This window comes from Cebidichthys violaceus, unplaced genomic scaffold, assembly GCF_023349555.1.
Source record: "Cebidichthys violaceus isolate CVI_PGR_0920_01 unplaced genomic scaffold, fCebVio1.0.p SCAF_10, whole genome shotgun sequence".
Lineage (NCBI taxonomy): Eukaryota > Metazoa > Chordata > Actinopteri > Perciformes > Stichaeidae > Cebidichthys > Cebidichthys violaceus.
In genome coordinates, this window is record NW_027176263.1 from 741530 (window position 1) to 769378 (window position 27849).

The 27849-nt window shown below is 43.1% G+C and overlaps 2 protein-coding genes across 2 annotated transcripts; both read left to right on the forward strand.

The window, feature by feature from the left end:
* Positions 1 to 742: 742 nt before the first annotated feature.
* On the forward strand, positions 743 to 10519 carry perp (p53 apoptosis effector related to pmp22). Its single transcript, XM_068719507.1, has 3 exons — positions 743 to 1155; positions 6145 to 6285; positions 8588 to 10519. Exons 1-3 carry the CDS (start codon positions 951 to 953, stop codon positions 8797 to 8799), a joined length of 558 nt encoding a protein of 185 aa, XP_068575608.1. The 5' UTR covers positions 743 to 950; the 3' UTR covers positions 8800 to 10519.
* Positions 10520 to 15887: 5368 nt separating this feature from the next.
* On the forward strand, positions 15888 to 26041 carry tnfaip3 (tumor necrosis factor, alpha-induced protein 3). Its single transcript, XM_068719518.1, has 9 exons — positions 15888 to 16182; positions 17817 to 18228; positions 22062 to 22252; positions 22558 to 22699; positions 23249 to 23419; positions 23523 to 23703; positions 23936 to 24936; positions 25112 to 25317; positions 25507 to 26041. Exons 2-9 carry the CDS (start codon positions 17922 to 17924, stop codon positions 25885 to 25887), a joined length of 2580 nt encoding a protein of 859 aa, XP_068575619.1. The 5' UTR covers positions 15888 to 16182; positions 17817 to 17921; the 3' UTR covers positions 25888 to 26041.
* Positions 26042 to 27849: the final 1808 nt, after the last annotated feature.

Below are 27849 nucleotides of genomic sequence, written 5' to 3' on the forward strand. Positions count from 1 at the left end.
AGGCAGCAAAACCAAAGTGGTTAAAGTTTGCGTTACTTTCTTTCTTGTTTACTTTATTTGTCACAATGAAAGGGAGGTCACACACATTTCTTCATTTTTTAATTTAATTTAACCCTTATTTAAAAAGGGGACATGGTCAAGACAGATGCGTAAAAAGTTTGCCACAAGAAATCATAGAATAAATGCATTAAAGTGTCCAAATATTAACGCACAGTGGCAAGTACTTAAATAGTAATTCGCCATTTTATTTATAAGAGCTTTAAAATCTGAAGGAACAGAAGGAACAAATAGCCCTGTTGGTGTTAAACCTCGACAAGAAAAAGTCAATGTCTCAGATTTATGTGGTGAAAAATATATTTAAGTCTTGGAGAACTGGGGAAATACAATAATTGTGTAACTTTCTTTCTCTATAACTTCTAACTACAGGTTTCCTTGTTAGAGTGCGCTGGGCTGTCATCTTGTGGTCACTTTATTTACTGCATTATCTCACCTACTGTCTCACTTCTCTACCTTTCCTCTCACACCCCGCCCACTCACTGCCCGGTCCATAGCTACCTGTTCAAATCCCCGACCTACGGAAATCACCAAGCGTACAAACATTACAAATCGTTGCTTGGAGTCCGGAATCAGGTTAAACAGGCGCCTCAACAGTGTCAGCTTTTTTGTTTTTTGGGGGGGTGTAAAATGACACAGTGAATGGGGCTGGGCCTGATTCAGCTCCTACTGCCAGACAAGCCCAGCCCTTCAGGTCCCGAAACAGGTTACATGACACACTCGGGTGGGGCATTTTTATCTCGTAGGCTGTCCGCACCACAGCTATTGACAAGACATTCTCTTTGCGCAAAGACGCACGAGACACTATATAATCCGACGGACCACACCGCGCTCGCTCCACACAGCTCGTCCTCCTCTTTCTTTCAACACCGCTCCACACACTACGATCGTCGGTCATGTTTCGTTGCGGGATCGCCTACCCCCGGTGCAAGTGGATCGTGCCCTTGCTGCTGCTCTTCGCCATTATTTTTGACATTATCGCCATCGCGGCTACATCGGGATGGGTCGAAGATGAGGAAGGCAATTCCCACTACACCAGTATGTGGGAGGAGTGCCGAGGCAGGAATGACAATTGGGACTGCAGGTCGCTCATGGAGAATTGTAAGTGTCTGTTTACACTCCATTACACCCGATCCAGGTCCTCCTAAACAAGTAGGACTAGAACGAGCGTTAACACAGTCTGTGGCGTGATCTGGTTATGTGTATGTTTCGCTGCGGTGTAAAATTCAACATTTACTTCTTGTAAGTTGAAGGACTCGACCTCTGAATACAACCCAAAACTCCCCCGGCGGGGGAGGACTGAGGCCTACAACACTCCCAGTCAGCCAGGCGGACTGAACTTTGGTCTTAACTATGATTCACTCGCTTTTTTTTAATCCGTTTGAGCAAATACAGGAGGCGATGATGGAGGGTTCATGCGGGCGCCGTACATTATGCCCAAAACAGCCTTTTTGTTCCAAGTTTACTTAGAATTTCACACGCCTCTTTCTAAAGTTTATTTGTGTAGCCCCGGTGTCAAATAAAGTGTATCAGGCCCTCAACATCAATGGTTCCAAGATAGAAAACTTTTAAAGAAGCAAATCAAAGAGAGGTCCCCCCCCCCCCCATATCGTGGGGTGGGAAAATACAGCTAAAGAAAACGATTGAATTAGACACCTGTCTGTACCTGTCAAAATACTTTCAGTAATGAAGTCTAAAAGTCCCCCAATGGAACAGGTCCTATGAAACCGGTTGCTTCCCCTAAAAGCAAACGGCACGTTTTCTTCTTTAATCAGATTTTAATGTACACAGTGAAGCAATGTGAGCTGCAGACCAATGTCCTCTCAGATTGATTTAACAACACGCTGGATAGAAACTGTGACTGTGGCAGCACATTCCCAGCCAGCAGACCGGAATTCAGGAAGTCTTCCTGTCGCTGTGTTCATGCTTTATTTTTATATAACTATTGTTTCTAAAGGCAAGAAAGCAGAACATGTTTGCTACTACAGCTGCTTGTGACTCACCTGGCTGACACCAATAGTATACTACCACAGCTCTATTTTTACCAGAACAACTACTTCTAATAAAACCACTAGCAATAACACATCCCAGATGTCTGCTCTTCTCAAGACTCGATTACGGAAACAGAGTTGAGTTCTAAAATAATTGAATTCTAAAAAAAAAAAAAACAGAGAGAAGTCGGTATCGGTTTGCTCAGGGGCAAACGCTCTGCAAGTTTTTAACTCACAACAACGCCTCTGGCTGAGTTAGAATATTTGAAACAGTTTGTGACCTACTCTCCTGATAAAAGCGGGTAAGCAGGAGATTTAAGGATGTCTGTCTGTCAGACGTGTTTTCACAAATATGGATATTTATAGACAAAGTGTTAATGAGATTTTTCTCCAGTGCAGACGTCCAACCAAAGACACACTCTGACGCACACACACACTCACTGAAAGTGTGTTGAACAATAACTGAACAAAGCAGACTTGTGTTCTCTCACTCGCTCTCCTCAGGTTGTGTTTGTGTTATTCCACAATCCCACGCTGAACAACAAAGACTGCACTGTTGCTTTTATCAGACTCTGTGGAAGTCGGAGAAGCTAAACGTAGCTCCATATGGAGACATGGCCGATGGTATGAATGCTTCCATCAGAGCTCTGATGAGCTGCGTTCATCAACATTTTAGGGGTTTCTTTTGATGGCTGCTATAACCATTGTTTAAAGTCATTGCTGTATCACCTGAGTGCTAACCTGTCGACCTCAAGGCTGACTGTGAGTGAAGGGAGCCTCCATTAACCTCTGACAAGCCCATCAATTATTATATCAATTATCTGACATGGTGCAACGTGGGGCTGCAGTGATTAGTTCATTAATTGATAACCAAAAGAACATTTTGATAATATATGGATTTGTTTTAAAACAAAAACGGCAAAGATTCGATGATTCTCACAAATTGCTGCATTTTAAAATAAATTTTGGGTGTTTTTGGACTGTTGGCCGGACAGCAGTAATCGTTGTTGGTTAAAATCCTCGTATGTGTGAAGTGACTTGTCTTATCTAGATGTAACTTCCAAATCCCACAACGTTCTCTGTTTCTGTTTCATCCTGTGCATGTGTTCCTGTGCGTTTGTTGATGTTTATACAATGGTTTGACGAGAACTTGTGGGTATGGGGGGTGGGGGGGGTCAAATCCAGACCTTCACTTTCTTCACGCTATCTTGGCAGTTATGAGTGGGAACTATTAAAACACATTTTTAATTAATTCCCCCTAATGTAAGAAGTGTTTTTTTTCATTTATTTTCTGGTCTCATTTGAAGTTTCAGATCGAGTAGTTTTAACTGAACTGTCCGCTGCTGCTGCTGCTGCTGCTCTCAGCAGGACTGAAGGGGTTAAACAGCTGCCAGAGAACCTCTGGCTGGATCTCAGATACATTTTTGTTGTGAGGTTTCTCTGAGCATTCTGGAGTTACAGTTCTGGTCTAAATACTTGCGGGGATATGTTGGGGAACTAAGAACTGAGGAATCTGAGGAATGAGCATGACCAGTGCAGTCGATGGAGTGAATATTGGCATCGGCCCAAACACACGTATGTTATGTGGAAGCTGCAGCTTTCCTGTGAACTAGAGGAGCAAACATGTTTTCATGATTTGGCATGAGCGCATCAATTACTTGTTAAAATGAGTCATTGCTAAAGGAAAGGGCGATATATACCGACCAACCAATATTCCAAAGAAATGCCAGTTTGACGGCTTTATAGCAACATTTGATTTTTATGTGATTTTTCCATAAATGCAATGAAACACATTGGTTTCAATTTCTGGATTATCTGAAAACAGACGTTCCAGTCTGTGTATTTTATCCATTAACAGCTTTTCAATTGGATTTCCTGAAAATGTACCATATCCAGCAATATATTGCAATATTAAATTACAAGGGTGCAACTAACTATTATTTTCTTTACCAACTGATCTGCCAGTTATTTTCTTGACATTTTTGTCTGGAAGATGTCAAAGTGTCTTCTGATTCCTTATTTTATGTCAAAGATGTTCAGTTTGCTGTCATGTATGACAAAAGAGAATGTTTGGCATTTTTGCTAGAGAAACACATTTGTCACTGCTGAGGTCTTATCAAGTGGGAGAGTAGGTGTGTGTGTGTTTGAATTTTTGACTTCACAGGAGCCTTTTAGTAAAGCTGCATTTAAGAACATGTTCCTGTGTTTTATAGTCACAGTTTAAAAGTGATAGAGTGCAGCCAAACCTCCTAAATTTTAATCAGAGAAGGAAAACCGACGTTGAACAGCTGCATGGCATTAAGTATAAGTGAATGGTACAGGCACACACCCAAACATTTTCACCATGTATATTATTAAGTGCAGAATGTTCCTCAGCTTAAAACACCCAAAAACATGCATGAAGACAAAACACAATAATGCAGTACACACTGTAGTACATTCTACATACTGTAAGTATATTATATATGAAGGCAACAAGTAGTTCTCCTTCCTGTCTTTGTTTTTCCCACGAATGTTCACATTTTAACCTGAACCTTAAATAGAAACCCACAGAATGCTGGAATGCTAAGATAATTATGTTCATTGTTCTAACTTTGGTAGAACAACAGCCTTATGTTGCAAAGGGACAGCTCACCCCAAAATCACAGATACATATTTGTCTCTCTTACCTGAAGTGCTCTTTATCTATCTAGATTGGTTTGGTGTGAGTTTCCTAGTTTTGGAGATATCGGCCGTAGAGATTGTTGTGAGCAGTTTCATGTAGGAAATATCTTTTTTCAACCATAGTTCCTACATGAAACCGCTCACAACAAGGTCTGAGGATTATCTTGACTAACCGGGTCATGATTTCTGGAAAGAGATTTTTTTTTTTGGCGTTTTGAACACCACAAGCTGAGTGCCATATGGTTTTATTATATTGGAGAGAAGGCAGACATTTCCAAAACTAGGCAACTCACCCCAAAACAATCTATATTGAGAACTGCAGGTGTGAGGTAAGATATGTATTTTGGATTTTGAGGTGAACTGTCCCTTTTCAAAAAAAAAAAAATACTTTCACAGAATCTTCAGTGAGGTGACATGATTTCCTTTATGATTGTTCTTAGCCATAACGCCGTTATGTGGCATTCATGCTCTGTAGGAAAGGCCGACATCATTTGCATGTTGTGTTGATGGACAATCTAATCTAGAAGAGGGATAATTAAAACAAACTTGCTTGAGTTTAATTTGACACAAATTAGTATTTTGTTGGTTTCTAATACACAGATTCATAAAGTAACTATGTGATATCATGACAGCTTTCAGTAGCTTTTACTTCCTGCCGCTTCATCGGCGAGAAATGAAACCAGTCGAACGAGTCTGGTGTGTGTCGGTTTGTGCACGATGAGAGAAGTACGTCAGGCTGAGGCAGGTAGGGACTGGCCTGAACACACGCAGGTGTGAATAATTCAGGGTGTTGGCCGATCCAGTATCAGTGTGGGCTTTGCTGTAGTCTTCCCAAATTTGCATGTGTAAATCTCAATGCATAGACAGGTTTATTTTTCAAACCTGTTCAGAACATTTATGAAAGAGGAATGAGAGGTTTCCGAACACAGATTATATTTCACACAGTAAAAGCTTCTTTTTATTCAGCAACGACTTCCACTGAAACACGTTTTATTTGGCCTCGTATGGTTTGCACAAAGTGTGCGGTACAATTCAAATCTATCATGCGCTTTACGGCCCAAAGATCTGCGACCACGCTTGATGGGAGTTGCCTGTGTCTGTGACTGTATCGGTACGACAAGTTCCTTGTAATTTCAGCAGAACATCGCGGAGTGACAAAGCGAGGGAAAGTGTTGCTCAGGGTGTGGCGGCGGCGGTGTGTGTGTGTAGCAAGTAGACAGGGTGCCTCCTTCGCTCTCCATATCAGCCTGAACCTCCCTAACCTTGTGTGATGTGCCATCACGAGTTCATGCTGTTGGGAGGGAGGGGGAGGGGGGAGATTCCTAAAATTCTGTAAAAAATAATAATACAAATAATGTCCCGACTTTTAACGTTTAATGAGTATTTCCATTTGCTAACATGTAACTAACCAGTGTGCTTGTTTGTGTTGCCTCAGCTTGGGCCCAGGCTGTGGCTGCTCTGATGATCATTGGCCTCCTCATCCTCATCGTCGCCTTCATCGTCTCCTGTGTGGCTCTGTGCGGCTCGCTCAAAGTCGACCTTCTGCGTCTCATTGGAGTCTTGTTGATCATTGTTGGTAAGATGCTCACGCATGCAAACGTTATACATTTCAGCAAGTATGAATACTGAGACATTTAGAAATTAGTTAGACATGTTTGAAGTAGATTCTGAAGGAGTTGGGGGTAACAAAGAACAACCAAAATCACCAAGTTTCAGTTGTCTCAAAGCCTCAGTAATGAGCAGTAACTATATATGTGCAGTAATGTCTTTATAAAGTTCTGTTTTACATTGAAGAGAAGAAGCCAAAGTCCTCAAACAAGCAGCCATACAAGTAGTTTGCCTAAATAAAATGGTCTAAAATCGACATCATTAGGATTTGAATCAGTAAATATGTTTTAAAGAATCAGTAAATTGAGAATTTTAGGATTTTTAAAATTATAATGTATTTAACAAGACCATGTGTTAGGTAGTTTTATGTCATGTCTAATGCTGATCATGGTCTAGCTGAAGAAAAAAAACAAACTAATTTCCATTAAATTTGACAAATGAATACTAAAAGTCATTGAAAGGTTGTTAAGACATCAGGGACAGACTGAGAGGGAGTATGAGACTTCAAGGCGAGGCAGAGAGACAAAGGTTAAGAGAATGTGTAAGAACAAAGGAGTGAAAGAAGAAGCCAGAAAAAGTCAAATTCAAGCTTTAGGAAGGACATTTTAAGTGGGAGCGAAAACCAAACCTTAATCCCAAAGAGAAGGGGTGAACACGGTGATGTGTGAAGGTTTGACGTGGAAACAAAGGGAGTCGAGGAAACAGAAAGTGAGTTAGACGTTTTGCTACTGAAAGAGGGAAGGGCAAAGTTTTGGTGTGACCAGGAGAATGCCTGGATTAGCTGTGATTGACTCACCCCACAGAGAGTCTGAGGAGGAGAATGTGACAGAGCCAGACATAGACACACACACACACACACACACACAATGATGCATACAGCCTTTCACTGACGGGTGAAACAGCCAGTCATAATTCACAGGAACTGTGATGTCTGTTTTAAATGTGCCGGAGGGAGTTGAACCTAGTTTGGCACTTGGCCCCAACAGGTGGCACAAAATGACTCTTCAGTTAGTCTTAGAGGGAAAAAAAAAAGATAAAGAATAATTGGATTATAAATGCGCTCACAGTATCCCTCTGTAGGGCTTTCATCTCACCAGCACAACAATTATTGGATCATACGAATCATCCAAGATCATTGTACTGCACTTATTGATATAATCCAATGGTCACTTTGTGCTTATTAAGGGGATGAAAGTGCATTGTTATCCTTTTCCCAAAAAGGAGGGAAACACACAGCAATCCAGAGCTTCTTAGCTCTTTAACATCTAGTTGCACCATTCCATCAAATGGAAATATTAGACGTATTTCAAATCTCATCCAGATATAATGGGTCATATCTTTGATAAATTTGGGATCTCCGATAAAGTTATGTGTGTCTGGACAATTTTTTTTATTTTTGAAGTTTGTTATGACTGACCCGACAGTGGGGTTAAGAAGTCTGACAGTTTGACATAAATTAGTCTGGTATTCTTGTATTTTTCAATAGTTGAAAGTAAGTGTTGAGTAAATCACTTTTAAACACCCACTTTTTTTTAGAATTGCTTTTCTGTGATTTTATTTGTTTTATAACATTTTATTTTGTTTTGCTCTCCATATTTTTAGGAGTTAATTTTTTTCCTTCTGTTCATTTCAGTCTCTTTGTGTTTTTAAATGTTTTCTGTTTTGATTGAAAATCACTTTGTGAAAGAAAATCTAAATAGATCAAATGTAATATTATATTTGTGAAGCGACGATTAAAAAAAGTTGGTGAGTTGCATTGTTTTCTAGGAGGTGAAAAGGTTTAATAGTAAAATATGATTTTTATTCAGTACTTCACTTCTGTTTGGCTCCAATCCCTCAAATGTCAAGTGTCAAAACCCATGAACGCTACAGAATATTTGCAGTGGTAAAACAAATTCCCTAAGCTCCTTTACTCTGTCAGGTCTCTAGTATCATACTCCTGATCTCACAGAGGCAAAAAAGCACATGAAGCTCTTCAGAAATTGTCAGGATGTTTCAGATTAGAATTTGTTGTGTACACTTCACACTTTTCTGAAGATTAACTGCCTGGAAATTGTTCGAGGCGACCATCAGTGGCACGGCCTTGCCTGCTGTTACTGACTCACCTCGATGTCACAGATATCATTATGTGGATGTAACTTTTACACACTCGTGTGAAGGTATTTTCCACACCCTGCTGTTAGCGTCGGTGTATATTCGTCCAAACGGCTGCATGCCTTTTTAATAAATTTATAAAAGGTCACCTCTCTCTCTCTCTTCTCACTCTGCAGTGGTTCTCCAGATCATCGCTCTCATCATCTACCCTGTCAAATTCAACGAGGAGCTCTTCGAGGGCCACTATTACTACACCTGGGCCTACGGCTTCGGCTGGGGAGCCACCATCCTCTGCATCGGCTGCGCCATCCTCTTCTGCTGCCTGCCACGCTACGAGGATGAGCTGACCGGCCTGGCCAAGACCAAATACCTCTATTCCTCTGCTTAAAGACTAAACCTGCACACCCACCCACTTGCAGACATTTCCACTTTCCACTCTGAGCTGGATCTGCGCTGGACAATGAACATTTTTACACTGTACCATTTCACCAGAGATCCACGTTGGCTCAGTTCAGTTCAGTTAGATTTGGTTCGGCGGTGGAAAACCCCTCGAGGTCAAAAGCGAGGGTTGATTCTTACTGGAAGTGGACTGTAATTGGATGTCACATCTGCTTTAATGTACATTAGATTTAGATGAAGTCTTCATCGGAAAAAAAAATATATAGTTTTTTTACCATTCTGCATTTGAGTGAGACATCTTCCTCATTTTATCTGTACTTTTTACCAGTAATTCTCAATGCAAGATCACCCAAGTGCACTTAACCTAAGGGAATTAATTATGTGTAAAGCAGAACTTTAGTCTGATTTATTTTTAGAATAACCTTGGTAGAAGAGAAGTTCACACTAAAACTTGCACAGAATGGAAAAGGAATATTAATCATAATTTGGTTTTGTATCATGTGTTATAATTAGTTTTTCTCATTTCTTCAATGTGTGTTTTATTCTGTTTGTGCTTGAGGTAAGAAGGAAGCAAAGGCTTAGTCAGAAGCTGAATGTAATCTACACATATGGAAATGTAGTTTTAGTTTGCACGTTTTTCTGCTGTCTCCAGAGTTTTATATTCTTACTTATTACCAAAGGGGTTTCACTGTGGGAGTTTGCTGTGCCGTCTTTGTATCTGTTCTGAGCTCTACTAATAATACTCTTGATGAGTAGACGCAGCGTGTGACGGTTTATTGACTTGGCTGCAGTCGTTCCATCTCTGTCACTGGAAGCAAATTCAAATTAATTTCCATTAAGCTTGATAATTTATGTCTCGTGCAGATTTAGAAAAAACGTGTCAAAATGGTGTCTTAAAGGGACCAATATAAACTCTGAATCTCCATGTTCATGTCTTGCTGCCTCAAAGTAGAGAATCCATTCAGAGAGAAGACTTTCCTTTAGAGGTTAAAAGAGTTTTTCAGTCACAGACAGATGACCAATCATGTATTTTATTAAAGCCCTCATAAGATTTGATAATGCTCTTTTGGCTTACTTTGATGAGGCACTGAGACCAAGGTGTACAATCTGCTTACATACTGTGTTAAACCGGTGCCTTAGCTTCTTCGGTGGTGTGTTTTTGAATGTCATATCAAACTGATCAGTCTGGTTTTACTGACTCGCGTTTAATCATTGTCAACGGTTACGTTTCTCTCCATGCCAAGACCAAATTAGTGCCCAAGCCAGATCAAACTGTATTGGTTTTTATTACATGAAAGAGTTCTGGGGAAAGATCATTTGACTGTTGAGTGTAAAAAGAGACGTGATGATTGATCTTGGGTCAGTAGTGAAAGTCCATAACCCAACTCATCATTTGACTTGGTTATTTATGCAGCAAATTGCTGCATAAATAACTAACCCATTTGAATCAATTAGTTTTAACTGAGAATCGGTGAAGGTGAGGTAAAATAAGAAAAACAAACACGCTTTTACTTACGGGCATAAATCTCTCTTAACGCCAGCTTTTTCCGACGTTAGTTATTGTATGGGTATATAATGTACTATAGAGAATGTGTTATTAACATTCACCCACTTCTGGAAATCACCCAGCTGTTCTGCTGTAGTATGAATTGATTATTTTTGGTAGTCTGTGTGTTTTTCGCAATAAAAACTTTCTCTTTTTTTGAAAAGCGGTTAAAGTTTCTGACTTATTTTACACCGCAGTGGCCATGTTTATGTTTGGAGGGATAAAGAGGAAGAGAAAGGAAAAGGATTAAGTGCATACACGTATTGTACAATCTTTATCTTCACTTAAGTAGGCAATAAAGATGATCAGATTTCTCAAGGACCGATGTAAATATATATCGTATAAACACCAGAAATGTACGTTTCAAAACTGATCCCAATATGCAAATAAAGTTAGAATGTCAGACAGGCTGCACAGAAAATTCAGTTGCAACCAATATGCAAATGATGTTCCTCTTATCAGTGTTAGTGCTCAGACTCATATCGGGTTGTCAACACACACACACATGCGCAGGCTTGTGGAGGAGTTGATAAACAACACACAGACACACCGATGTGAGTCATGAATTACGACATGCACACACACCCAGAGAGCCACACCCTGTGTGGGAATTAGACTTCGCTCAGCATGTCTTGACAGCTCTGGTTTCTCAGTGAACAAGCGTGGAGAGAGAAAACATGCTCAAGAGGTTGGGGGGGGGGGGGGGGGGGGGTGACATGAGGGTGAGAAATGCAGAGTGAGGGAGTGGAGGACAGACAGTAAGAGTAAATGAAGGACTGTGGGAGGGAAGGCGAGTAACAAGTATAAAGTCAAAGGAGGGGAAAACAGCAATAACAAGATAGACACTTAATTTGGGTAATGTTCTTTTCACCCCATTACATGTTCTTATGTGTCTCACTTTACTTTCAGTCAGTAAACTGATGCTCCATTGTTCTCTCTAATGACTGACATGTTCAAGCATGTATTAACTACAGGTGTATAACGCCTCTACTACAGACTCTCCACAAGCACTAAAAACACCATCAGCCTTTCTGGAAATATTTCACAAAACCACCTCAAACATGAGAATGTACGTTATATTTCGCCACGTAATCTACAGGACTACAACAATTGAACTTGATATATTACATTACTAGTCACTCAACAGCAGTGGTGGAAGAAGTAAAAGTACCAATACACAACAATCCAAAATATTCCATTACAAGTAAAAGTCCTGATTTTCAAATCCCCTCCTCTGTGGATCAATAAAGTATTCTGATTCTGATAAAGTATTGTGATACATAATTAGAATAAATTAAATCCAGTTTTGAGGGGAAATCTAAACACTGTTTTTCTTGTAAAGGTTCACAAACCAAATAGATTGGGAACAACTAGTTGAATCTTTAATGATAAATGTAGTCGATAAATCATAGTACAAGTACATCAAAACTGTACTTCAGTTCTGTACGCAAGCAAATGTACTTAGTCACCTTCCACCACTGAGTCATTAGCGTCAGTATTGACTCGTCTATTGACAGTTTGACACCAAAATGTATCACAGAGTGGCTAAAAATAATACGTCTAATTCACAATGTGTTGGCCACCTTTTGAAAACATATGGTGAGACTGTATCTCAGAGAGGTAGAGCTTTTCAAAATACAAGCTGTCAACGAGCAGAGCATGCCCTCTTGTTGTGAAGAGAGAAAGACATCCTGGTCTTATGTTTGACTATGTCAACGGTTACCTTCCATTCATCTGTGTTTCTGTACGACGGCCACTAGAGGTCAGGCTCGATCAGTAAATCAGCTTCTGTTGCATCTTCCACCTGTCCAACCCACATGGTTTTCCCTCTCTGGGTTAACTTGAGCTTTTAGAGGTGTCTGTGGAGTTTACCCCGACACAAAATGATTTTAACTGGGGGTTGGTTTCGATCCGCCTCCGAGGTGCTTTCCACTGAGAAGAAGAGCCAGAAGAACATTGAGATGTTCTCCTCAGGGTTCTCCCCGCTGTTCTGCCACCTCATACCAGAACGGGGCCTCGAGGCTTTTGGGGCTCTGAGGGATCCATCTGGGTTCGGAAGTCACTCTTAGGGACTGGCCACACTGTCAGAACACAAGAGACTTTTGACTCTGGAGGACGAATATAGGTGCGTATTATGAAGCCTATAGATTAATGTAAAGTACCTGGATTACTAGTAGACCGCCATGTAGATGGCAAACGTGTTTGTGACTATCATAAACCCCCAATTCCAGTTGGGTACTGTGCCTTTTTAAGAGACGGGGGGATTGTGCTGTGCTGGTAAAATGTATTAAACAGCACAAGATACTATTTAATAAATTGAATGTATGAGGTAGAATATCAAAAGCCTGGACATATTTATGGTTACTTTGTCTTGAATTCAATACACAGTGGAGAGAGACACAGGCAAGACTGGGAAGCATAGACACAGGAACATACGTATTTTAATACTGCACTTGTCCTGTACTCTGGTGTAATGATAACACTGTAACAATACTCTCTTAGTAGGAAAATGTAAAAAAACAAAGTATGTAAGCATGTGCAATATGTATTTAAAGTATGAAAAATAAAAGTACTTTCTGCTGAAACATGGCCACTGTAAGTGTCACACTAATATATTTTGTGAGTACATTATTATTGCTGGTGTGTTAATGTGTGAGTGAAAAGTTAAGACAAGTGTTTACTTTCTTTTTCAAATTTGTAAATTAATTTTCACACTTTGAAACAGCCTCTGACAAGCCGCTAACCCATTGGTTGAATGAAACAAACTACATTTACTCAATTATTGTACTTATGTTCAAATCAAAGGTGCTTTTATTTCCCTTACATGCTGCTTGATACTTCTACTACAAGAGAAAACCAAATGTTCTGTGCTTTCCAATACTACCCATACTACCATACTATTAAGTGTAACAGAGAAAAATATTTAGTATGTCCAAATACATAGTATGTCAAATGCAGTATGCCAATAACACCAGGATGTCCTACATTTATGCAAGTCAGAATGCTTTTCTGGCTATTCTGAGCCACAATTCTCTGCACAGCAGTTATATGAGCAAGAGGGTCATGATGAAGTAGTTTGACCCAACTGAATGCATACTCCAAGCAACAGCACATACTCTGTAAGGACAGCCACTAGTAAAAAGAAATTTGATTTGGAAAGCAGGGATTTCACTTTATATTCCACATTTCTTTGACATCTTTTGTTACTTTACAAATTAAGATTTCACACAGAAAACGATAAGCTTGTATCTAGATATCTAGATAAAGTTAGCAACACGTCGACCAACTACAGCATTAAATCTTCATAAATTGACGAAATTCTTTCCAGAATTTATAAGGAAATGTAAGGTTCCTCGCTTCCTTGTATGGTCTTTAGTTCTTAAGGCATTTAATGAAAAATAATTTCAATTGTAATAACAAGTTTTTTTCTCTCTCAGCATGTGTTGTATCTGACCATCCCATGTCCAGTAACGTTGTAAGAGATTGCTCATATTGAACCACCTGGTGATTTGGAACAACAAAGTGGACCAATTATCTGCGCTGGGGGTTTCCATATGCTTTGAATTTGTCGCTTCCACAACCAGATCATATTGATCATTCCAACCTGTGACTCAGGAGCCTGTAAAACGTTTGGAGAGCTGAATCATCCCCATTATATTTATAACAGCCTCAGAGCGAGATCATTTCTGAAGTGTCCAACTATGTTATTAAAAGCTGAGTCATGGGTATTTGTGGAATCTGCAAAGGCGACATTGTACCTGTTGATGTGTTAAATGTCAGCTCATGGAGCAAGAGCAGGGTGCCCATTAACTGGTTAGACTGACACAGTGGGCTTATTCCTCATGGATCCATGCCGTCAGGTGATTGGTAGAGTTTCTGTTCCCTGCATGAGCAGGTAGGAAAGGAAACGTGATTTCCACAGGGGAAGAGTAAGGAAAATAGAAAGCGAGGAGTGAATCAGTGCAGCGGTTATAGTTGACTAACAACAGGTAGATGAGACAAAATGTTCTTTTGCAATAAATCTGGATATTTGTCCACAGTGAAAATAGCAACACAAAGATTTACCTTTGATCTACTGCACAGTTAAAAGTCAAAAGGCTCCAGAGTCGAACATCTGGAAGTCAGATTTTTTGTAAATCTGCTTTGAATCACCGAGAATCTGGCTAGATTATACTTCGTTGATGGTAATATGAAATGTGAGGCTACAGAATTTACTGCGGTCTGTCTGATAGTAGCATTTTTAGCAATGAAACAATAAGACGGCTAATTGAATAATCTATGACAATTATATAAATTTCACGACCAAAATTGTGATAACGAACAATATCAGCCTTTCATCCAGCAAAAGACCAACTCCAATGATCATCACCTTGGGCTCTTGGAACATTTTTTACTTTTTTGGGAATTTTACAGCTAAAGAAATAACTAATTATTTGAAAAATGATCAACAGATTATTATATATAGAACTGAAAATACTCATTTGTTGCAGCTCATGCCATCTAAATGTATCATGCCTCACCGTCTCACCTCTCATGCAACACCAGCAAGTCAAATGTGACAGGGAACCAAAGTACAGACTGCTTTTCTGTTGCAGCTTCTGTATTGGTAGACCGCAGAACAACAGTTGGTGTACTTTGCCCCACACTGACGGCTCACTGATAACACTTGCTCACCACTATAACCCGGTGGTGCACAATGCTAGTTGGGACACAAGTAGAGTGATCTGACAGCCTGTCTGTCTGTCTGTGAAAGGCTGCATGTTGGGTGATCGATGCTGTAGCTTTTTGCTAAATATGTGACAGGAAAGTTGAGCTGTTGTTGTTTGGTGTAATAGATTATTTATACAATTAACATTGTAGGGCCATATGTGAAGCAGAATTTACCAAAACTCAAGATTTTTTATTTGCAGTTACATGCAAGTCCATTACCAATATAAACATGTTTTCTGGTGTCTTATAAGTCCATGTGGGCTGGGCACTTGAATGTGCATGACAGAAGAAATAAGATAATTAACTTACTAACTAACTTTTGAATGAAAGAGAAAAAGATGAACTAAATCTTGCACCCATGCATCCAGGGAGATGAGACATCCGCCTCTGAAGTATCCTTGAGCAAGAAATCAAATTCCGTCATAGCACCAGGAGGTCTGTTTAACATAACCACGCCATCATTGCAATAAGTGCACTCATCAATACATAAATATACAAATACATACACACTGGCATACGTTCAATCAGCTGGTCAAAGTCTACTTATGGTCCAGTGATGAGTTTCTTTCGTTTTCCTGACTGGTTTGCAGAGGCAGGTCTCGTTGTAGACTTATGGTCTATTTCTAAGGCTGTCTCATGAAATAGAAAATGACGCGACCTGTCTGTCTCCCTCAGTGACGCTCCTTTGTGCACAGTAGGTGGGATATGCTTTTCAGTATTGAGTCAGACAGATAGAGAGCCACCTGGCGGCAAAAAGATGTAACGACACCCAGGTTGTGTGTGTGTGTGAGAGAGAGAGAGAGAGAGAGAGAGAGAGAGAGAGAGAGAGAGAGCGGAAGAGAGGAAGATGGGTGGACGGAAAGTCCCCGTGTGGAAATCCCCTTGACTTGTGCCTTTTCCTTTTAAAAAAAAACAACACAACTATCATTAGCGGACTGTGTGCTCCTTTGAAAGGCTTCGCGAGCTGCTAGGGCTCCAAAATAGATCTGATACTGAAGGAAAGAGAAGGTTGAATGGCGCCGAGGACCGCAGCGGTGAGGCTGAGTGAAGGGGCTCAGAGAGGACTAGCCTGAGCATCCGGGAGGGCTTTGTTATTACCCCCGACATATTACACAGGTAAGACACTCGTCCTCCCCTCCCCTGTGTCTCCCCATGTGGACGACATTTCCCACCAAAAACGGGGGTGCGACTTGGTTGGGAAGGCTACATCACGTTTGGGCCTCGAGTGAACGTATGGTCGTGTTTTCTGGGAACATGGAGGAAAGCGTGAAAGCCTGCTCACGACAGTGGCTTTGACAGCCATTGTTTACAAAGACGTCACCCTCGAGCGGATAACTGAGCGTTCGAACGGCCAGATGTAGCGTCGGCGGCGCGACACTGTAGCGAGACCCGCCGCGTTCGACGCGTTCGAAGGCTACATTGTTTCAAAGGTAGTTGTCATTGGAATTACGTAAGCCTTTAACGTCAGCAAAGTCTTCTGTTGTTGTGTGTTGTTGTTTTTTAGCGTAGCCATGCCATCCTAAACCGCAGCGTCCACCGCTGTCTTGTCTGCCCCAAAAGTGTGTTCCTGCGGTGCCAGCACACCAAACAGCGACTAATGACTCGTGTCAACACGCTCCCTGACGTCCATGTGTCTGTCTTCTAGTCCCTGTCTTCTAGTCCCCGTCATGTGACTGACTATAGCCCCCTTTAGCGTGGCCTAGTCTGCTGTTGCACCTGCTGCTGTTTGAGTTAGTGAAGGTGTTGTGGTTGTTAACTTTAACAATATCCACCGACTGTTAGCTTCTTCTAAAACGGTTCATTTAAACATGGGGAAGTTAAACATTTGGCCTACTTACTGACCATCACTTTCTACTTCCTGTCAACTAAAGAAATGTGCTGACATACTCTTCATTTTGGGGTAAAATATGCCTTTAAAACCTCAAAACAGGTACACTTAAAACAATATGTTTCAATAATTCTACTGTCAGGTTGAGTGTTGAACCTTGATACGTTTAAGTACCAATCAAAATATTGCATCAACGCACTGAAAGTTAGCAAGTGTTTGGCCATAGTCTTTATTTATGTATCCCTCAAACCGACCTGAATCAGGAAACTTTGCTAACTTTAGGCAACATTCTCGTACAGCTGCTTGTGTGAAGACAACATCAAACAGGGATGTATTGAGAGTTTTACACACTTTTTGTGAAGAAATGTTTATCTTCCTCGTGCTTTGGCATTGAGAACAGTATCAGTACTGAAACTCTGGCATCATAATGGCAAAGGTATAAAACATTTTCTACTAATTCGTAGACTCACTCTGTTGTAAACATTAAGACCCAATGCAGACGGGCAGTCTTGGAGGCGTTGGGGCAGACAGTGTGACCCCCCCCCAGCCCGGGAAGCCCTGGGTGGCCTTCAGTTCAAGTTTTGGAAAACACCCGTTTATTATTGGAGGGCTTTGAACCCAGTGGGACGCTGGGGCGCCCCTGTTTTGGGGAAACTCAAAAACCATTAAGTTGAAAAGGAAAATTAAAAGAACAAACGAGAACACAAAGGGTTCTTTGTGTGCGTTTATTTGTCCCACCAGAATCTCCAGTGGAAAAGCACCAAACAGCTTTCACTGTGAGATGATCCTGTGTGTTGGGGGGTTTCCCCTTAAGTCATAATTAATAAGGAAAGGGGAATCTCCTCTGAAAATTTTCCACCAGTCCCACCAGTCTGTTCTTTTCTGTGCTGCGTAATAACCCACTCCCCTTCTCTCCATCCAGTTTCCACGTTGCTGGGTCAGCGGTGGTTGGTGCCTCCTCCTCCTTTCCTCCTCCTCCTCGTTCCTCTTCCTCCCCTCCTTCCATCCACCTGGCCACTCATCCGCCATGTCGCAGGGTCAGAACTTCCTCCCCAAATTCCTGTTTGTCTCCAACCTGCTGAAGGCGGTGAAGATCCGTCAGCGAGTGCCCAACGACGTGGTGAAGCCGGCTGCCGGCAGCGGCCTGATGCACCACCTGCGCGGCATGCACCGGTACACGCTGGAGATGATCGCCATGAACCACTTCCCGCAGGCCTTCAGGGAGGTGGTGCAGGCCGCCATCCTGGACCGAGCCATGCAGGTCTCCTTGGAGCAGGAGAAGAAGCTCAACTGGTGCCGGGAGGTGAAGAAGATGGTGCCCTTACGTACCAATGGTAAGAGAGATTTGCATGATGTCTCCACTGAATCAAGTTTCTACGATATTCTTACTGAAGCTCCATGAAGTCATGGAGCATTTTGGTGAAGTTTTATCACAAGTTGGGAGTTTAGATAAATGCTGTTGGAGCAGGAGGCTCTGGTGACCTTTCACTCAAAGTTCAACAAATGGTTCTCAGAGCTGATGTCAAACTTTTTGTTCCTTGATGTCATGAACAGTAGCAGTGTTCATCGCTCAGGGCGGAGGATGTGTTTTGCTTTTGTTTCATTTTCAGTGATGGAGGAGGTGCGTTTTTGTGAGTCAGGGCTATTTGATATGTAAATTCTGAGATGTCATTACTCACAAGCAGGGTTACTGTAAATGACAACAATGGAGGGACTCGATTCCGCTTCCACACACACTCATTTAGCAGCCCCTCTTGGTTTTACTCTGCGTTTGACTTCAGTCAGCCCATTGCCAAGTCATGTTTTCTGTTACGTGGATGTCGTAACGCGGGAACATCCCAGGGTCGGCAAACATTCAGACCCGGGCCTGATTACGTCTGATCACAGCTCTGTACTGGGAAATTCTCTGGCGTCACTCGCAGGACTTTTATTTACTGTCGATGATGTTTCAGACCCGACTATTTCCACAGATTTTCACTTACAACCTTTGGGGTATGTCCCCTCTTTTTCTGTGTAGGTGTGCCTGTGCGTGTGTGTGTGTGTGTGTTTGTGTAAGAAGTGTAAATGTCAGTGGATCTTAAAACATCTCGAGTAGTTTTACCTTTAGTTCCCCACCTGCCTGGCTGTCGTTTTATGTCGCTGTCTTTGAGACTGTCAGCTGTGTGTCACGACTCACTGGGCCTTGTTAATGCAAATCTGACCAAATCCAACTGACCCTCGCTAGCTCTTTATCTATATATGAGTAACTTAAACACATCTGGTCTGTACATCAGACTCATGGTCTATTTTTAGATGAAGGGAAATAACTGTTTTTGAAGGGAAACATCAGCCGTAGCATTCACAACAGAAGACGGAAGCAGAAACCAAGCTGAGTTACAAGTTTGTCTTAAACATGTGACTTTCCAGAGGAAATAGTTTCTTCCTTTCTTATCGGAAGCAATTAACACTTTTCAGTGACAAATTCCTGTTTTGATTGTGTCTCAGAACTCACTTTGAACAGTTACTGGACAGATGAGGAACTTGCCGGGTGTTGTGTGTGTTAATAGTAAGTTCGTAATGAGTAAAGGAGTTACTGTAACTCTCATCAAGACATGGTTCCTCTTCAGAAAGACCCCTGACTCTTCTGACTTCTGCTGCCAGTAACCTGGACGGAAATTCCTGGCTTGTGAAGATGATGTCATAAAGATGAGACAGAAATTCAAAGCCGGAGCATCTAACCCTGAAGGACCCAGACGTGACTTTGAGCAGAGGACGCACACACACACACACACACACACACACACACACACACACACACACACACACACACACACACACAGAGAGGACTGACTGACTGCTGCTGAGTCACTGGAGCTCAGCAGACAGACACACATACAGAGAGAGGACGTGAGAGAGCAAAAGTCTGTCAGTGAACATCCAGTCAGAGCAGGCCATATTAATCAATCTCCTCAGAGTCATAACACTGCAATAAGATCAGTCTCCACTTCATCTGGGACCCAAATGGACCCTTTAGCTCCCAAGCTTTCAATCTACCCGAAACCTAAATTCATTCCCATTCTAGAAGAAATACAACTCACCATCGTAAAGCCCAAACAGTCTCATAAAACGTTAATTCCCCGGCAATTAGAAATAACGGGGTCGTATCAGCTTCCCCGTTCCATGCAACTTTTCCACCAATTCGAGACGCGCGTTATTGAAATTCAGTGCGTCTTCTGTCTTGAATGTCTGGGACGCATCCGAGGGTTTTTCCCCAAACAGCATCCCATGTCTGTCATGTGTCCCCAACAGGCAGGATTTGTTCAGCTACAATACACTGAGGCTATGTGCTGTAGCAGCAGAGAGGACACACACACACACTCACACACACTGTGTAGACTATTTCTCTTAATGTGGTATCCGCAGTGTTTGATAAAAGCACAATATATCATATCTCCAGTTCTTATAAAAGCAGAAGTGAAACTAGTCTTGTCCAGGACTTGTTCTGTTGGTTTAGTCCCACAAGACATCTTGGCGACAGAGTGGGATAGTGGATGATGTGGGCCACCAACCTAAATCCGCATTGGAAAGCACCACATTGCAACTTTGTGGTTGGTGTCACCTGCACAAGGAACAAATGAGGAGTAAGTCCGGTCGTACGCTGGTGTGTTTTCAGGAAGTGTCCCAGCTGGCCATAGAGGAAGTGTCTATATTTAGACTGATGCGACCAGCAGACCGTTTTTCACTCGTCAGGCAGCTCGATTAAGGGTCAAAAGTCTGTGTGTTTCTGTGCGCAGGAAGAGCTGATTGCACGTGCGTGTTTGGGCCTCTGTGTCTGCTCTTGTGTGCCTGTGTATCTCTTGAGGATGCCTTTTCTCACTAGAGAGTGTTGAGAGTGATGCAAGAACGCCAAAATGCAACAGCTAGCTAGTCTGAAATAGAGGTGATGTTTTTTTTTCCACCCTCCTAAAAGTGCAGTTCCCTCGGTCGCATCTCACATTACAGTCATCTCGCAATACAGATAATGTTGTTTTGAGAAATGCAATGCAGTTTGTCCTAGGGCATGACACGTACACCGGCTAAACTCATTTTAGACTTTTTGTGTTGTAGGCTGTGATTTAAATAACTTTTCTTGCACAGATATTAGCAATTTAAAGCAGCAATGTGATACGAAAAAAAAAAGGTGTGCAACTTTTGCCAGGTGAACATTACGGAGCAGATCATAAAGGGAGACAGAACAAACACATTACGGTACATTTGTAGGCGTGCATGTTATCTCAGCGCTCATTAAGCACAGCCTTCATCGGGTGTTGATAGCAGTAGTTAAAAAGATAACATTCCATCCTGTCCAAGCCACACCCCTGTGGAAAGTCCAGGACCAGCTGAGAGGCATTGATGAGTTGGGATCATAGGAGGTTCACACACATATACACACACACACACACACACACAAGGCAGGAGTTAGCACAGGGAAATTCCTGTGTTTAGTGTGGCAACAGGGTTTTTTCAGAGCCGCACACATTGACAAACATGGGCTCTCCTTGTTTCACAATGTGAAAAAGACCCAGCATTGCCATAGCAGACTAAATAAAATTCCAGGATTTGTAGTTGCTCACACACACACTTTAACTCCCCAACGGTTTGTTGAATATAGAGGAAGCAGTTTCCTTTCAATTGTTGGAAATTTTCAGGGCAGATTAAGGTAGTGAAGGAGCTGCATTTCATTTTTCTAAAATGTATTGTAAGTATGTTGAGGGCCATGTTTCTCAGGCCAGCAGGGTAAAAGCCCGGCTTTGTCTGCAGTGTTTGCATAGTTTCAGACATGTGAGCTTCATATAATAGTCTAGATACCAGATGCGACAACTGACCCGACGGCCTGGAAATCCCCAGACTTTTGTTACGCCCGTGTGCGTGTGTGCTCTATAATTGTCTGTTGTGTATGCCGTGTACACTCTGGATTTGCACATGCATGTGCATGAGTCCCTGCACAATTGTATTAGATTGCGTACCTTGCACAAAATCGACCACCCTCAGTTCTAACATTGTATGTGCTTGCCTGCCTTTCTTGTGTGTGTGTGTGTGTGTGTGTGTGTGTGTGTGTGTGTGTGTGTGTGTGTGTGTGTGTGTGTGTGTGTGTGTGTGTGTGTGTGTGTGTGTGTGTGTGTGTGTGTGTGTGTGTGTGTGTCAATAGGAGATGGGAACTGTTTGCTCCACGCGACCTCTCAGTACATGCTGGGCGTTCAGGACACGGACCTGGTGCTTCGGAAAGCTCTCCATGGTGTTTTGAAAGAGACGGACACCGGCGTCTTCAGAGCTCGCTTCCAGGCAGAGCTGCTCCAGTCCCAGGAGTTCACACAGACCGGACTCCGATACACCACAATGGTATGAAGACTAGATCAGCTCTATGTCAAAAGTCTTCTCCACTACTTTGCATTCATATTTTTGCCAGACGCCAGAAGCCTGAGCTGAAACGTACAGCTCATGTGCTAGTGAGACAGTAAACATTTCAATCCTGGCTTACGTCTTTTACATCCTTGTATGCAACCTGCAAGAAAATATAGCATAAAATATTATAGCCAGATTATGTGCAGACATCCTTATTTTCCTACCCTCATAATGTTTTATGGAATGATTTTGTGTGTGCACGAGTGTATCTATCCTAACTCTTTGTGTGTGTGCTGTCCCAGAACTGGGAGGAGGAGTGGGAAAAGATTGTGAAGATGGCGTCTCCTGTCTCCAGCAGCAACGGCCTCCAGTTTGACTCTCTGGAGGACATTCACATCTTCGTCCTCTCCAACATTCTCCGGCGACCCATCATCGTCATCGCAGGTACTGACTTTTTATCATCTCAAAGTACGTTTATTGCTTCCTCAGCCATTAAAGACCCGCTGGTCTCGTTTCGACATGTCTTTCAGTCATAAAGAAGGTGAGGGTATCTCCTATCACATACATAACACTTTGCTCAGAGTGTTTGATTTCACTGTATCACTTCCCATCTATTTTGGTTAGCGGACGTAGAGCGGATGTTCTGATTAATAAAGTGTATGGAGGGTAAATAAGCAGAAAAATTGTTTAAACTTTATTTGAATGCACTCATTAAAATAGCAAAGTATATCAATTTCAAAGGGCTTTATTTTTCTTGCCGTTCACTTGTGCCATTTCAATCAAATGGTTCTGTAGCATATCTAACATTATTCATCAAAATCTGTAAAAAAAAAAATTAAATAAATTAGTTACCTCCTTCCAGAAACTGAAAAGTTTGATTTAACTGCGAAACAATAAATTCTATAAAATGTGTACTTAAAACACATTTAACGTGTTCTTGGACAGTTGTCTTTCAAATCAGTAGTAACCCTTCAATCTCTGCTCTTTCAACAGACCAGGTGGTCAGGAGTATGAAATCTGGCTCCTCCATCTCTCCTCTGAATGTGGGTGGGATCTATCTGCCGCTACAGTGGCCGCCCACAGAGTGCTACAAATACCCAATAGTGCTCGGCTACGACTCCCAGCACTTTGCCCCCCTCATCACCATCAAAGACAGCGGTCCAGGTAGGAAACAAGAAGGTGTTACGGAACCGACGCGACAAAGAGCCCTGATATGAAGTTGCTCTTGTTTTTATTTTTATGTGACATCTTGCTCTGAATTTCCCAGAGATCCGAGCGGTACCGCTGATCAACCCAGGACGAGGGGGCTTTGAGGAGCTGAAGGTTCACTTCCTGATGGAGAAAGAGCAGCAGCAGAGAGAGAGGCTTCTCAAGGACTACCTACTGCTGATAGAGATCCCCATCATAGGCTTGGCCTACGACACCACACGGATCATCAATGCTGCACGGTACTTCTAATATTACATACTACATATTATAAACTCTGTCCCCATAAACGGGCAATATGGAAGAGGAAAAAATAAAATATTTAAATTGATGATTTTGTAATACTTAACTTCTCCAAACTTAATCGGCACACTGATGGCAATAACTTTATTAACTTAGAATTTAACTGAAAAAGTATAAAATCCCCAAAAGTGCAGTTAATTTAAGAACCACATTGTATGTGTCTGTTCCCAGGCTGGATGAGGGCAACCTCCCTGAAGACATGAACCTGATGGAGGACTACCTGCAGCTTGTCAACCACGAGTACCAGCGCTGGCAGGAGGACAAGGAGCAGGCGTGGGCCGCCCAGCCACAGCGTCCACCGCCCTTCTCCGTCTCCCAGCTCTCCCTCATCGAGATCCGTTGCGCCACACCGCGATGCACCTTCTACGTCTCTGTGGACACGCAGCCTCATTGCCACGAATGCTTTGAGAAGCGACAGGCCACCACCGGTGGAGGAATGAGGATAGAAGGGGTCGTGCAGACCAAGGGGGGAGGGGTACATGGTGGGGTGGGAGTGATCGGGGGATCAGAGATCGAGGTGAGCTCCAGAGTAGCTCGAGGCAGCAGCCCCCCATCCTCCACGTCTGGGAGAGGGGTGATGGTGGTATCCAGCCCCCGCTCGGCACCACCCACGGCTCCCAGCCTCAGCCTGTACAGTGAAACTCACGCCATGAAGTGCAAGACACCCGGCTGCCTCTTCACCCTCAGCGTGGAGCATGATGGACTTTGCGAGCGCTGCTTCAACTCCAGGCAGAACCACGGGCCCCCTGGAGCTGGAACAGCTGCTCCAGGACTCCCAGGCACCAATGGGGGGCCGACAGTCCCCCACCCGGCCCAGGGCACCGGGTGGACCCAGTGGGGGGGCCGCGAGACAGAGACAGAGCGCTGCAGCATGTGCAGACAGGAGGCGTTCAGGATTTTCAATGGCCTGTGTCCACCCTGCATGCAGAGACAGCAGCCTCCGGAGAGGGGAGAGCCGCAGCAGAACAACCCCAGGACTGAGGCCTCGTCTTCAGCTTGGACCCAGGCCAGAGACACCGAGCGGCCGTGCCTCACCCTAACCCCGGGGCACACCTCAGCCTGGCAAGCGCCTCTGGCCCGGCCTTGTAAAAGATCCGGCTGCCAGTTCTTTGGGACGCCAGAGAAGTTGGGTTTCTGCACTATTTGCTACGTAGACTATCAGACCAACCACCGTAAGTCCCGAAACCTCTATCATGTTACAAGATCTTTTCAAAGTTAAACCAAATGTGAATTTGTTTTGCATTACAGGAATTATGGTTGTTTTATGTTTAATTGTACTCATACGTTTCTTCACTCAAAAGTCAAATCATGTGGGACATTGCTTATGTTGGCTACTGTCTGTTCCAGACCTGACCCCTCCCCCCGCCCCGGTCCAGAGCCGGCATGGTGTGGAGGCCGGCTTCCAGAACGCCTCCCGGTGTCGAGGGCCTGGGTGTGGTGCAGTTGGCAAGGCAATGCTGGAGGGCTACTGCGACAAGTGCTACGTCAAAGAGCAAAGCACACGGCTCAACCAAGCGGCGCATCGCACACCACACTCCCCTCCTCTGGTCATGGTAGGTTTCTGCCATACCGTCTGTCGTCTTTCTTTTTCTGTGGTTCTTGCTCATTTCAATATCTTAATAAATATATATATATATATATATATCTTAATATCCTGCTGGTCCACAGATGCCTTTTGGTTGCCAAATTGACCTTTTCTCATCTTCCTCTTTGCTCCCCCTCTCTTTTCTCCGTACATATAGCGGGACCGAGCAGCCAAACCTAGATCTTCACAGCAATCCCAGACCCAGACCCAGACCCAGACCCAGACACAGACACAGACACAGACTCAGACTCAGACTCAGACTCAGTGCCGGCGGAGTGGCTGCAGTAACGTGTCGCCGGGTTGCACGGACCTCTGCCCCGAGTGCCACACGCGTGGCCAGGGCAGAGAGGCGGGCAGACGGGCGCAGGCGCCTAAAGAAAAGTCCAAGCAGCGGTGCAGGACGCAGGGCTGCGACCACTACGCCAACCAAGAGAAACAGGGCTACTGCAACGAGTGTGACCACTTCAAACAGATCTACCACGGCGGACCACATACACACCCACGCAACCACGATGGTGACACATCGCTAGCACGCTAGAGCCGCTGCCCTGCTGTTGGCGCCCCATGCCAGTCAATGCACCTCTGATACTAACTAACCAACTAACTAACTAGCTAGTGACTAACTAGTAACCTTATGGCCTGAAAATCAAACCCCCCATGTAGAATGTGAAGAGAGAGAGAGTGTGTGTATGTGGGGGGGTGTTGGGGGGGGGGGGGGGGGGGGAGTGTGTGTGTGTGTGTGTGTGTGGGGGGGGGGGGGGTGACTGTGTGTGTGTTTGCAGTAGACATGGCCTCCAGAATACCTCTTTGTGCAATTATTATCATCTGATGTGCCCTGTGCACTTACACGGTGAGAGGTTTGGCTACATGTCAGAGCAACTGACTTAACTCTTGTGTACAATATGTATTTAGAGGTACGTCGTGAATCGTGCCGGACAAAATGATTGTATGTTGACATAACGAGAAGCATCAGACATTGCTTTCTAGACCACAGCCAAGGATTTATACCCGCCGTCTGTCTGTCTTAACACATCTGTGTATCTGTCTGCCTGTCTGTCTAGCATTTGCCCTGTAGGATGAGGGATGCGGTAGATGAGGAGGCCCAGCGACAAATCTGTGGAAGTAGTAAGCAGAAGTGAGCCGAACTGGGCCAAAGTGAAGCGCTTGAAAAACGAAATTCAGTGGTATGCACCATTGTTTAGCTTACTTCTCCAAAAATACACTCATGTATGTCCTCCTAACAAAGACAAAGATTTGCCGAGAAATGCAATCAATATTGTAAAAATGATCAAGACTTAATTTTCTTCCATTTGTCAGTCGAAAGCAGTTTATATTTTGAGGCAAATTAAACTCGGTATTGTTACTTATCTGTTATATGAAGTTGGTGAGATTGTTGATACGGAAAGCAAGAACAGACCTTTTGTCTATACAGTGCAAGACAGACAGGGCAGGCCCCTGCTAGTTCTGGTGCTACATGTACAGAAATACAAGCCTCTCCATTGTAGCCAACATGCTGGCGGTGTCAGCGGACAGAAGGCGGAGAACACAGTAGAGACAGGACTCATTCATTCTCTTTCTATTCCTCCTGTCCTTCCTCTTATTCCCCCTTCCCCTTCCTCCAAAACAGATCTGTTGCCTTGGACGTTGTTTTGCTGTTTACTGACCACTTAAGCACCTAGAAATGCGTAGACACATACCTACACATACCGCACACAAATGTAGTAGCTCCAGTCCTGTCAGAAGGGGATTGCCAACAATAAAGAGAAATGAGAACATGATGACGGGTGATTAACCACCTTACCACCATATATATATATATATATATATATATACATATATATATATATATATACACACACACACACATTTGCACACATATGCACATGCAAACACAGCTCTGTGAGATTGTACGCGCTCCACCCCAGCCTGAGGTGGTATATAGGTAAACAAACCCATAGAGAAATGCATTCCTCTCTGCTCCACCCCACTGGATGTGCCAAGGCGACAATTTCAAAAACAAAGAGCAATCCCATCGCCTGCTTCGGCTGATCTTGTTTATCTGAATGTGTTTCGTGCTGCTGCTACAGCAGCACAGTATTGGGGCTGATCCTCGATAAGTTTTGCCTTTAAGTAGTGATTGAAATTGTATGGACCAGAGGAGCCTGATCAGTGATCCTGGATCAGTGCTCCCACCTATAAAATGCTTTTGTGAATATGGATCTTGGTCCATATTGTAGGACCTTCCAACCCAATGCCTCATCTCCAACAAAAAAACACACACTCACACACAGAACGCACGCATGTGTGCGTCTGGAATACGCAAAACTGACATTCCTGTTTTTTTGGGGGTTTTTGTTTGGGGATTTTTTATTGTATTTTGATATATTTGGTTTTGTTTCTGCCAAAAAAAAAAATACATGTGCCATCAACCGCCAAACAGTTGTTGTTACCTCCTTAAAAATGACCAGCCTGTACCACTCTAAACTAACTCGAGTGCCAC